Source organism: Xiphias gladius, chromosome 14 (assembly GCF_016859285.1).
Source record: "Xiphias gladius isolate SHS-SW01 ecotype Sanya breed wild chromosome 14, ASM1685928v1, whole genome shotgun sequence".
Lineage (NCBI taxonomy): Eukaryota > Metazoa > Chordata > Actinopteri > Istiophoriformes > Xiphiidae > Xiphias > Xiphias gladius.
The window spans coordinates 18,383,212-18,396,538 of NC_053413.1; the positions used below are offsets into that span (position 1 = coordinate 18,383,212).

General features: G+C 40.0%; 2 protein-coding genes across 3 annotated transcripts; both read right to left on the reverse strand.

The window, feature by feature from the left end:
- Positions 1-118: 118 nt before the first annotated feature.
- Positions 119-6,331, reverse strand: ssx2ipa (synovial sarcoma, X breakpoint 2 interacting protein a). 2 transcript variants are annotated; one of them, XM_040144300.1, is made up of 14 exons: positions 6,050-6,331; positions 4,882-5,028; positions 4,503-4,669; positions 4,121-4,330; positions 3,368-3,478; positions 3,099-3,234; positions 2,894-2,969; positions 2,608-2,797; positions 2,374-2,521; positions 2,025-2,161; positions 1,614-1,787; positions 1,397-1,514; positions 1,045-1,198; positions 119-742 (listed from the first exon to the last, which is right to left on the reverse strand). In XM_040144300.1, the coding sequence occupies exons 2-14, from the start codon at positions 4,922-4,924 to the stop codon at positions 598-600; spliced, it is 1,809 nt and encodes a 602-aa protein (XP_040000234.1). In that variant the 5' UTR covers positions 4,925-5,028; positions 6,050-6,331; the 3' UTR covers positions 119-597. The 2 variants fall into 2 exon arrangements, with proteins under 2 accessions (XP_040000234.1, XP_040000235.1); XM_040144301.1 differs by having other exon boundaries at positions 2,617-2,797; positions 6,050-6,330.
- Positions 6,332-7,448: 1,117 nt separating this feature from the next.
- On the reverse strand, positions 7,449-13,245 carry mcoln3a (mucolipin TRP cation channel 3a). Its single transcript, XM_040143778.1, has 13 exons — positions 12,335-13,245; positions 11,530-11,749; positions 11,250-11,417; positions 10,974-11,127; positions 10,547-10,628; positions 10,368-10,464; positions 10,115-10,214; positions 9,726-9,838; positions 8,993-9,142; positions 8,720-8,821; positions 8,511-8,633; positions 8,196-8,402; positions 7,449-8,082 (listed from the first exon to the last, which is right to left on the reverse strand). Exons 2-13 carry the CDS (start codon positions 11,743-11,745, stop codon positions 7,942-7,944), a joined length of 1,653 nt encoding a protein of 550 aa, XP_039999712.1. The 5' UTR covers positions 11,746-11,749; positions 12,335-13,245; the 3' UTR covers positions 7,449-7,941.
- Between the last annotated feature and the right edge of the window lie 82 nt (positions 13,246-13,327).

Sequence of the window (13,327 nt, forward strand, 5' to 3'; positions counted from 1 at the left end):
CAAAGATGATGACATCCGGATTCCGGTTCTTCACAGTTGTGACTGCAACTCCTATTGAAATACACTAGTGGACGCCAAATTAAAGAAACAATAAAAGCATTTAATTTAAAAATATCTTTATTGTACAGTTACAGCAGCAGGGCAGATCATTACCATTCTAATGTCAATATATGCTTCAATTAAAACTCATAATTTATACATCTACAATATGTAAACATTAAATATAATTTTAAACCAAAATTTAAGCATTCCATATAATCAATATGTAGAAGAGATTACTAATTCTAAATGTTCAAATCTCTACTTAGTAGATACCCTCCCCCTGAATATATCTTAAAATCTGAATTGTCGGTGTTGAGTTGTTTGTAAAGAAAAGAAATGAACAATGGCAGATTAATTAAAGTGCTTTTTTGTTTGATCAGCTTTGGTGAATTAACAGTAAATGCATGTCCATAACAAAGCAACACAGAAAAACAATGTTGCAAAAAATTAAGTTTTCATACATGATGATGGAATTGACTGGACTGATGCTTAAAACCACTGTGGACTCACTTTTTTATTTTTTTTTTATTTTTAAAAAAAGGCACCGGTGGTTCCTTAAGTGAGGCTGTTCTCATCTTCACCCAGAGAGAAGATACTCAGGTCTCCACATCGAACTCTGTTTTTTGACTTTGCATGAGTATCTCCATCTTCGATTGTGCTGGACTCTTGCCAGCGTCCACGATTTGAATATCTGGAGGAACTGAAATGGGAAAATACAGATTAATGATATCAATGTGTGACAGTGCAAACATGGCCAGCATCAGGGTCTAGTCCTCACTTCTACACTAACAGAAATGATATTCATGGCATTTACAAGGCATTTATGATATGCTATTAACAGTTTTAAGGTTTAAATTTGATATCCCACACTGCCTTAAAGAATTCCTGGTAAAATAATGCTGGACATAAGAAATTCCAGTACTGCAAACATACCTAGGAAACCCAGATTCAAATTTCACTAAATACAGAGAATAGTAATTACAGTAAGTGACTGAGTAATACCTGCAGTCTGGTATTAGGCGGAGTGTCCGGTAAAGTTCGGTTGTGGATGGCACAGCAGCACTTTTTGTTGGTTTAGGAGTGGAGAATGTAGCGTAGGCTGATGATTTGGTCAGTTCAGCTTTCGTGGAAGACATTCTCATCTCTGGCTCACTTCCTGAAATTTCAAGGGATATTAAGAAAAAGAAAAAGCAGGTGCAAGAAGCTTCTAGATGGCTATAAGAAACGTTTAAAGGTTGCCATTGTTGAGCACAGTGGCCTCCATAATTCCTCAATGGAAGTAGTTTGGAGCAACCAGGACTCATATACACAATTTTTTTTTTTTTTTTTTTTTTTTTTTAAATTACAGACTTACTGATCGATAAGGCACTTTGACCATCAGATGAGGAACATCTTCTACGGTCTGTAAAGGGAGTCATGTTCAAAAACTGATTCTTGAGCCAAGAAGCACGGTCCTCCTCAAAAGCCTTTTTCTGTCAAACACAAAAAGATTTAAATGAATACAATGCAATTACAACCCCCGCAATATATGCTGAATGATATTGTGGTACCACATCAGAAGACCCAAGTACCTCTCGCCCCAGGCGTATAGCGGCCTCTGTGAAGTTCTTTCTCTCCCTCTCAAAGTTTCTCTTCTGTTCCTCAAATAGTCTCCATTCTTCTTTGAGACGCTCTTTCTCCTCCAGTGTGTAGCAGTCATTAAGAAGAGCTGCAGTCTCATCGTCAAATGATGTGTTGAGTTGTTGCTGCAAAGGCAGAAACAGACACACGCACACACTTTTGTCATTTTAGACATAATTATTCTTTAGAATGTTCAAATAACATTCAATAATGTACAACAAACCTGCGCTCATTTATCTAAAATGGCATTTCATCCCTTAATTTACAACCAGAGGCAGCTCATGTATTGGTATAAAACTCTGCTAAGCAAATGTTTAACCTGCACAGACCTTCTGACTGGTGTTGAATCAGCAGATACTGACCTGGAGGAGTTGTTGTTGTGCATGAATGAACTCTTTGCACTGCTGGACTTCACACCTCATCCTTTCCATCTCATCCTCGTGGGTCTCCCTTGGTATCACTTCTTTATTGGACTCCAGCTGATTTTGCACTTGAGATGCTTGGCAAACAAAAACATCTACAGTTGATAAACTAAATTTTCTTCCACTTATACTGCATGGTGTACACATCATTTGAGAATCAATCTATTTAATTACCTCACATTAGGTTGTTTGTCAAGAAAAAGTTTCATAGATCAAAACATTTAATCTATAAACAAGCACTTTAGTCAATTTTGCTGTATTTCAGGGTATGTGACAGTGCTGTGTTTACCTTGGCTATCTAACTTCTCCATGTGGCTCCTCAGTTTCCGCCACTGCTGGCGGATGCTGTTGGTGAGCTGCTCCCTAGCATGCTCACAGGATTGGTCCAGTGTTTCCCTGCTACAGTCCCCCGCCTTGTCCTCCCCATCTGAATTAGCCTGAACAAAACAAAAAAGAAACAGGGTTACTTCTCAACATGCAAGCATCTCATCTAATTAACTCTGACACACATGAAAATGCTCACATGTAATACCTGCTCCTGGCTGTCATCAGCAGTGGCTCCTCTAGAAGCAGACTGGCGTGGACTCAGGATATGTATCATCTCCTTCTTCATCTGCTGGAGGACTTTCTTAAGCTCAGCATTCTCTAGCATCAAGGACCTCTGACTTGCCTCGTAGTCACTGAGCAAGGACTTGTACATCTCACCCTCGTGGCTGCAGGGAGCAATTTACAGATACAGTTATCCTGAGGGATATTACAAATTCTACCACTTCTATGGTCAACAACTGACAAGGTGCCTTTCATGATACCTGGCTGTCGCTTTTGCAGTCTTCCAGTGGCTCCTTTTTCCATCTGACCGTCCCAAACAGTTCAGTACATCAATAGCTAAAATGGGGAAGCAAAAATAAGTTGTTTTGAAACTCCAGAATAAAATGTGAAGACACTGAATGCCATTATTCGTCACATACACCTTATGCTGATGTATATATTTATTCTGAAGATCAGCATGTTTACCTAGTTTCTTATCCTTTCTGTCGACCAGTAAATGGCTGAGGCGTTCCTTGAGCTTTGCAGCTTCTCTCTCTTTTCTCTTGGCATCGTGACTGTACTGAGAGGCACGGCTGGCAATGATACTTTGGAGCTTCTGAACCTGCTCAGTATAATTGAATCATGAAAGTTTGTCAGGCTTGTGCATAGACACTTCCATACTCTGTAAAAAAAACAAAAAACAAACAAACAAACAGACATGGGTGTTGCTGATAATAGCAAAAAATGAAGTCTACCTCATCTTTTTCAGTTTTCAAGCAGCTCTGCAAAGTCTTGATTTTGAGTTGTAGCTGTCTCTCCGTCTCATGTAGACCTGACTTCTCCCTTATGGACAGTTCCAACTGATCCTGGAGGGAAATGCACATGACTCATATTATGAGCACAATGAGATGGCAATGTTTTGTACAATCGGGGTTGAAGCTACAAGAGTAGATTCCTAAGAAAAAATCCATCTGATAGCTGGTATGTGCTATCTGAGGATTTAATAAGACAGTCTGTAAATATACTATCAATATCCATTTGTGGACCAGTTGTTGCTCAAGAAATTGAGAACGTGTACTGTAGAAGTGTAATCCAAACTAACGTATCTCCTGTACCATTCCTTACTCCTCATTTATCATTGTGGGACTCATAGCTTTGACTTCTTCTTTGGTGGGTGTAGATAGAAGAGGTATGTTGAGCCTAGAGATAAGGAAACTATCACTGCTATTTGAAATGATAGGAATTAGTGAGACTTTTCCAGGCAACTATGTGAACAGCGCTTTGTAAGATACGTCTGGTTTTTTTTGCCGTTGTAGGGTAGTAATTATACAGTATATGTTTCTTTTTTTAAGTGGATGCAAAGAGTGAGGAGCATTTTGGCAGTCCCTTTACTTTATGTACTGTTGTGTCTCTTTTCTGCTTGCTAGTGGTCAGAAATCTATTACTGTACCTTTACTACAGGACACATACAGATTATATAGTGTGCTGTAGTGTGCAATAATACATACCTTGAGTCTGGAATTGCTCGTTTGCATGTGCTCCAAGGTGCTGGACTTCTTCAGCTGTTCTTTCTCCAGCTCCTCTAAAGTGCACATATTTCGTCTGTGAATCTGCAGCAGCTCATACATGGCATTCAGAGCTGGCACTGTGCTCAGGCCGGCTGCCCCTGCGGAGCTGGCCTCGATACATGTGGAAGACAGGCCCAGTGAGGCAAGCTCCTGTGAAAGAAAGAGTACTTGTGTCATTGTCCTGGTTTTGTACTGAATTATTCCTGCAGAAATGCAACAGCAAACTGAACCAAATTTACAATCAAATCTAATGTGAAGGATGTAGCTAGACAAATGTGTTTTATTTTTGTAACAGATTAACTAAAAGTGGGCATTTCCATACCTGGTTGATGTATAAAATGCACTGAGGAATATTATCCTCTGTGCAAAAGGCACTTATCACACTGTAGGTGCTTTTGGACAGGGGCAAAGAAGAGTACATTGACACAAGGTTGTTCTGTCTCGAGGGTGACATTGTCACATTTGCTATGCTGGAGATCTCATAGTTTCCTTAAAAAAAAAAAAAAAAAGACAGGGAAGTTATGGCAAGTGTAGGTACATAACATCTACTGTTCTTCTACTATTGAGAGGCCTAAATTAGGTTGCCGCTACAAAATGAGAACATAAATATGGGTCACGTCTAGCCGTTCCCAAAAAAAGCATAGCTGATGGATCTTTCTGTTTTTACAGTACTATGCCAGATACAGACAAGAAAAAATTACCTATAGATGTCTCTGTTGGCACACCTGTCCACCACTCTCCCATATCACCGACACATCCGGACACAGAGATCGGAGGTCATGAGTTATCAACCGGGAGATGGATTAGCAGTCAGGCAGTGGATCAGAGGCTCCCACTGGAACACAGCCCTGCAATGGAGCGTCAAGCCATGGGATAGACCGGCAATAGATAATCTGGGCTGCTGCTTCACCCACACAGGATTAGCTGTCAGTTGTGTGCCAGTGGGGGTTAGATTGGGGTTTAAGAGGGCCCTCCTATTGGCCACTGGCATCTAAATTGCAGAGTAGTAAGATGAATTCAGCTACAAGCCGATGGATTTACAAAGATAAAAATGAGGGAATCAATTAGAGTAGGGGCTAAATCTGCGAGTGTGCACCCATTTGTTGGACTTTTATGCCTTCAGGACAGTATTATTATCTTGACATGTTGCGGTGAAACAAGCTGAACCAGATATCAACACCTGCCACTCCTACAGCTGCACTATGGACTGAAATGTTCCACCTTGTGTTCAAGCACATTGTGTTGATGAACAATAAAGGAAAAACCGTCCTGTCTAGTTCAGTATTGCATTTTTAATTATTATTATTATTTTTTTAATGGTAAAAGTGCACCATGTTGGTGAGGACACAACCACCAGTCAACACAAATGCCTGCTTTTCAGAGTCTGCCATGTCAGTGTGTATCATAGCAAACCCTCTCCAATGTTCTTATCTTGCAAGCCAGAAAAAAAACATACGCGACGTTTATCTACAGTACCACTTACTGAGGGGTGTGCTTCTGCTTAATGTAGTGGGTTTACCTTAACGTTAAATATTGATATTAAACAAGCAGACATAGATTAAAGTTACTGTTAGGTTAGCTAGACTTACGTTACAAGGTAACGTCTTTACGACTCACTAATGTTAGCTAGTTTGCTAAAATTAAAATGTGGTGAAATAATTTTCCAACTTTAGCGTTAAGCAGTCAGTACACCTGCGTTAAGTAACTTAGCCAAACATTCCTGGTTTGTAAAAGGAATCTGACGTTAGCTGAAGTTGTTAAATCCTAATATACATATGCGCAAATTACTGTGGTATTTGTTTCGCTTGAAGGTTAGTTTGCAGCGTCGGCTAACCTGGGTAACAGAAATGCTAAGTTAAACATACTCACTGGCAAGGCGTGAAATGGGTCAACTCAATCCGACGGTTGCCAAATTCGGTGATGCTGGCAAAATGAGCAAAATGCTCCTTCATCGAAGACACCGGCAACTTACGTGTCGAGTTCAGCCGTCACCGCGTTGACTGGGAAAAAGAGGCGAACATGTCACCGGTTTTAGTCCGAGTGCGGCCGAGCGGAGATGCACCGACGGCACTGTAGGTGAGATCAGGCTGCAGCAACAGCCGGTTGTGTTTTTCGAAGTCTAGTCCTTTGGCTTTGACGTTTGGCTGCAAACCAAACCTCATTGTTATTGGAGGCGGCGTTGTTAAGCAACCAGTATGGGAGCCGTACATTGGACGTGAACCCATGCCCAGTGGACGATTATGTAAATAAGAAATGCTGTCAGGTGTCGTCAGGCACCGCAATGGCATCCCTGTGGCAGCAAGGGGTAAGTCTCACCTCCACGGTACCGCAAGATCTATATTGTCTTTCCGTTTCTAAATACAATATAAACAGTGGGCACTCATTTGCATTATAAAGGAAATATTTGTAGTGGTTATTGTTGGAGTGGGCCATGGTAAAAAAAAATACAGTGGTGTGCAACAGCTTTAGGCACTTGAAGTAACGTGAGGATGCTTTCAAAATAATGACATGGGTAGTTTTTATTTTGTCAGTGAACTTGGCACAAAGTGCAGTAAACAGAAAAAATCTAAATCCAGTCAGTATATATGACCACAATTTGCCTCTGAAACAGCACCAGGTCTCGGTACACTTGCGCACAGGTACTTGGCACGTAGGTTGTTCCAAGCATCTTGGAGAACTTGCCACAGTTCTTCTGTCTCACTGTCTTCTGTCTCTCCTTGTAATCCCCGACTGACTCCGTGAAGTAGGGATCAGGGCTATGTGGGGGCCAGACCCTCTGCTGCAGGGGGACACCTTGTTTCTCTTGTTGCTGAAGATAGTTCTCCTTCATGCTGCAGAATGAATTTGGGACCGATCAGGCGCCTCCCTGATGATACTGCATGATGGATAAGAATCTAAACATCTAAAGCGCCTAAAAAGTTTGTACAGTGCTGTATATGTCCCACACATACAGTACTTTGTGGAGACCTTTGGATACTGTGGGATACATTTTATTGTCTTCAGTGAAAGTAGTATGTTGGGCTAATGATAAATATAATATATTAGACTGGAATATGGAATATCAACGGAACATCAGTCAGAATCAACTTAACTGGCAAATAAAATTCACTTGGTCAGATGTGCAAAAAATACACAGAAGCAATACACAAATACACAAAGTAAAACCCTTGATAGTTCATATATCAGTATAGTTACATACAGAAAATATGCAGTAAATATAATATATATATATATAAATATTTACAGTACCACAACTACAAGAGAAAAGCAACAAATTACAATTTACTGTATTGTTTCTGAGTAGCGTTTTTCATTATATAGTACATTGAGGATAGGTTTCCTTTTAAAATCAGTAAAACCTACTTTAATTCATGTAGGTTTTTAATGAAGCATCGTACTCAACTGCTTGTACAGTTATGTTGTTATTGTGCGGTCTGGAAAAGAATTCCTCTTAAATTTGCACTGAAGTTTTCTTTCCCTGCGTAATGTAATCTCTAGGAAATCTTTCTAGAAAGGAAAAGTTACCTATCACTGGATTGAAGAGGAAATGGCTGGTAATGCATATTAATACTGGATACCTTGTAATTGTTACCTTGAGGATACCACATTGGCTCTTTCAAGGTGACCATATAATAGTCTTCAACCAAAGGTTTTGTATTTTACTTCAGCAGCTTTCAGCAAGTCAAGTAAAACCTTCTACTTGAGTAAGATGCTGACTCTCGGCCCACACTTGGCGGAGGCACATGCTACATCTCCTCACTTCATCCAAAGCGGCAGCATGGGGAGAGGCAGCAGGACGCTGGCTCTTCATCAGTCTGGTATCTTCCAGACTCCGGCTGGTCCCTGCACTCTGCTATGAAGGCCTGAAGCTGGGACACCGGCGCCTTGTCTTGCTGGTGATGCTGGAAAAGACCCAATGTACAGTCACAAAGCCAACCAAGCGCAAAGATAAATAACATGTCTGCACAGCAAGATACTGATGCTATAAACTGTGGTGCAGGTGACTCAGACCGACCTTGATGGTCTCGTAGGTGTCGGTGATGAGAGCGATGAACAGGCTGAGCACCATGTAGATGAAGAGGGAGATGAAGGAGTAGAGGTAGAGTCTGCTGAAAAGCCACACCATGTAGCTCTTGTCTCTCATCTTCAGGAAGGTGGCGTACATGTCGTCCCCGTTGATGAGCGAGAAGAGGCACTCTGTCACCCTGTCGAGCGTCCGGAACTGGAAGAAAAATGTTTTGATAATTGAGCTTTTATATTTCAGTGATAGATGTATTACCAGAGCAGAGCATCACAGTTTATTACGTTATCGTGGTTATAATTTTCATACTTTGTCATGGTAAGGCCCGAGCACAATCCAACCACAGAAGCAGTACCCAAGGTAGATCATGGCTGCGCAACAGCAGAATCGGATCACATTTGGGAAAGCCGCTCTCAGGGTTAAGATTAAAATCTAGAGAGGAAGAGAAAAAAATTCAGTTCCTTTGGATATGCATTTGCTATTTTCAACAGGCTGGCTGATATCATGGAAGTTCTTACATTGTATTTCTTGAAGAAACCAAGGTAACGAATCACACCGACCCAGACAAGCATTGTGGCAGTTCCCAGCAAGATACTACAGACATCATAGTTTGTCAGGAACTTACAAAAGAGAAGAAAGGACAACTGAATAAACATGATATCAGGTAAGTACCAGGTAATTTCCATATATGAAACTTCAAAAGATAAGGGCCTTTATTCAATTTTTCAAACATTATAAATTATATTCCAACATGTGAAAATATAGCCAATGAGGCTCAATGAAAAACGCACCTTTGTTTGTATTCCAATTTTGAGCGCTGACCCAGCGATGGACAATGTGTCGCTGACAATGATAAGGATATACCAGCCATTCACAAACTCCATGCGGTCTGACCAAGTGACAATTTTATTGTAGTACGCATGGAAGAATATGTTGAACTCCTGCGGAAGAGAAATTAACATATTGTGAAACACATCGGTTAAACCAATACACTCAAAACAGAGATTCGTTCTTATACATGGCAGCTGGATTATTTAATGACCACATGATTCATTTCCAATTTTCCACATCCACATTTTTACTTATGAGTTGGTTTGTACTTTTTATCTGATGAGGAGGGGCTGACTTTTTCCGGACTGTACTCAGTATTATATGAAACACGGAATCCCTCAAAATTTTGACCAGACAACATAAGGTCTCTAAAATAGATTTAATAAATATACATATATGTTTTAAATGTGCATTCACATATTCTGTACATTTTATTTCTCAACATAAAGGTCTAAATGCTGTTTTAAAGCCTTTTCCACACTACCACGATTATAGTGTCGGTAGGGAAAAACTAACTCCTTTATTTATTTTTTGTTAACATATTCAGATAAAGTGAATCTAAAATACTGGAATTAGCTTATTCAAATACCCACTATATAGAGGTTTTTAAATATGGGATGTATTGTAAACTTCCACTCCTGGTTGCCGGTGATGGTAAAAATCAATTTACTCGTTCCTCAAATTGTAACTTACAAACTGAAGTTGGATGCCATTGATTACAGATCGTGTGCAGAGGATGAGAGAGATGAAACAAGCGAGGATGACCATGGAGTCAAACCACAAGAGGAGATAATCGTTCTTCCCAGCTAGGAACGAGAGCCACAGATTGAAGTTTAGTTTTTGCATTGCCAGCTCTTAGTTGTTGTTGCTTTTAAATGGCTGAGACATTAACTGCTATTTTCTTGGACAAATCAGATGCTGTGTTGGATCATACAGGTGTCAAGGTTACAGAATAAAGCCACTGTGCCCCCTGCTGGCTTTTTGAAGCAACAACAGATATGAGCTTTTTTTTTTTTTTTGTGGGCGTCATAAGGCATCATGTGTGGGTGCACCTTGCAGCGTGCCTTTGGGCAAAAACTTACAACTGCCCTCCACGTTCCAGTCTCTGCATTCGTAAATTCTAACATCGTTTTCAACATCAACCTTTATCTGTCCGCTGTGTGCACGGTTGTCAAAAATGATCTGTGTAGAAACAAAGGAAGGAATTTGTTAGAGACACAGCACAAGTCATCTCTGAGCATGGAAAATGTGATGTAACTAACTGTTACTTCACGAACTCATTATATCCTAAAAGCTCAAATCAGGGCACGGCGGTTTTCAAACGACGTCACCAACCATTATATGGAAGTCATAACAGTCTGGGAGCTCATGGTGCCGCACAGTCTGCAGATTGATGGTTTTCAGCATTAGGTAGATGCTCACTGAGAGCAGCCTAGGCACACAAACGCATATTAGCAGTGCCATTGCAGCGCTCTTATCACCCGGCATGAAAGCAGTATTTTCAGTTCAGTCACCTTTTGAAATCTAGAGAGAAGTTGAAGTGTGTGGCCAAACTGCTGTTGTCAAACAACTGCATAGGGTATATGGAAACACAGTCTGTGAGAAGGAGATACAGGCAGAATGTTCAAAAGTAGTTAGCTTTCATTCGACAGTTTGACAGCATTCATTCCTCCGACTGCACTATGCCGGTGTTAAAAGTACAGGCTTCCTCTTTTCATGGAGTCACAAGCAAATCCACATTGTGATTCTGTTCCATTCTTCTCATGAATCAGCTTCCGTAAATGCATCTTGCATGGAAAAAAAAATTAAACACTATGGATACAACCCAAGGTAGCCGCTGGACTTAAATACACAAGTTCCACAGTTAGTTTAGACTCGATTTGATGATTAGATAAATATTTTTTTGTGTGTGTTTATATACAAGTTTTTTTGCTTTAGTACCTTTATCAACATGTGGATCAATGTCAAAGGTCTCATTGTCAGGATCAATGCTGCTGTTTCTGTAAAACTCCTGACAGACGGACAGAGGAGTGTACTCGCCATCAACCCTCTTGTATGCAAGATTACTCACTGTCAGGTTCTGGAGATTGATGTACTGAAAAACATATGGGAAGAAGCGTGAAACACGTTTTTTCATGTGTTAAAATTGTAATTTTGCCATGAAATCGCCGTGCGATACATTGTTTAATTCTTGCATTTAATCTACATTTTCAGTACCTTGTTGATAATGTAGTAGATGTGATCATACACATCTGCTTTCGTGTACAGTGCATAGCTTCCCAGCCGGTGATCTTTGTATGCTTTGAGGAACAGATGTCTGAAAGTCATCAGATTTTCATCTTTGAAGGTGACCATCATCTCGTTGCTCAGGCCAAAGGACACTAACTGATTGGAAAAGGGGAAAACAATGTGCATTTGAGACAAATGGTTATCCACCCTCTGTATGCATTCCTACATACTGAAAAATAAATTGTAATCAAAGGACTCTGTGTACCACCTGGATTGTGATGATGGCAATTTTTAATATTTGCAACATCAGTTTCCATGGCTTGCGACCCCTGGCTTTGTATTTCTCACAGGGGTTCATGAAGAAGTACTTAAGCCTTCGTCTGAAGTCCTCCACCATCTTTGACTCCAGGGTTGGAGCGCTCCATCTGTAGTGGCTGTTTGGCCTCCTCTCCTCCGACCTCACTAGAGGTTGAGAGTCCTCCATTATACTGAAGTGCAGAATAGAATTTTACTATTTCTGTGAAGACGGTTCTGGCAGTGTTTGACTTTTAAATTTTTTTTGTTAAAGGTTCAACATGGTACATCAGAAATTTGCTGGGAGGTAAGAGGTGAGCCATTCCAGGCATTCTGATGTTTATCAAACTGGTTCTCCTGCACGAGCTCACTGCTGTCACTCTCTCCTCCGTCTTTACCATGTTATTCTGGAGTGTAAACTAGTTTCATTAAAATAAGCTATAATGCTCTAGGAAACCCCAAAAAGGTGTGTTTTTCAGCCTCATTTAGCCTTTTTTATCTCGGCCACAGCTTATTGTGGCAGACCGTCTTGCTAAAGCGAGCACAAATTAGACAATAAATGTACAAACTTCTACCACTTACGTAACAAATTATTTAATATATCATAGTTAAATTTAAACTATGTAGAAAAATCACAACAGCAAACAAATGAATAAAAGCAGATACTATTGTAGTGCAAATTATATCTTTTTACAACCACTTGCTAGTATATAGATTAAAAGCACCAAATTTTGAGGAAAAATAAAATATATATAAAACAGTAATAATAAATTAATTACCTGCTAACACCTGCAGTGCACCAGCGAACCAAAGAGCAACTAGTCTAACGGGGGCCTCACTGCTGTCTGTGAAGACCAGGCGGTGCAGCCACCACACCAGCCTTCACCACGATGACTGTCATTCCTCTGCGTCATTTTAAGCTTTTCCAGTTCTTCCAAAACAAAAATAGAGCTCCCAGTTACAGCAGCTCTTCACATCCAGAAGCTGATAATATAGGTGTTATTCTGCAGTCTGTCGATAATTTAATGTTGAATTTGACTTCATCAATTAATGTTGCATTGCAAGAGCTATCAATTTTGCAGATTTTACTAGAAAGCAAATGAGTCAATGGTTGTAGGATTTCTTAATGTTACCCTAATAATATGTCCTTACTATTTGAGGTGAAATCAGCAAAGATAAATAAACTACACCAATTGTTTTCCAAACCAACACACAGGCACCAAGTTGAATTCATACAGAAAACCTCTAGTACGCAACAGATTATTGTAAAAGACCAGTGAACGAAGTAAAAAGCAAGACAGTTTGTATTTCACAATATTTTTTCTGGTTTCAAGACTTCTGTAGTGATGGAAATGTAAAGCCACTTATTCTTGACTTAATGCTGCGTACAAAGAAGTGGGAAACATCATTTTGAAGCTCCACAGTTCTGGTCAAAGGCAGCAGTTTGAAAGATCAGACTTGCTCATTAAAAACACATACATGCTCAGGTAGTCATTCCAGTGTATATAACATATATTTCTTCTCACTGCATCTAAGCCCCTTAGCTGCCATGTTTTCATACTATACAGTTTATCAGGAAATCACATCTTTGATAAGAGGAAGAGAAAAGTTTAAAGAGGATGAATCAGATCTTCTTAGCTCATGACCTATCGGGCTGGGAACTGAACCTCAACACATTTTTCGGTACCGTCTTAAATTTGTCTCAAGAGTGTGGAAAACTATCAAGTACTGAAAGCTTGGATCAAATGCATGCACCAACTCGTACTCTACTT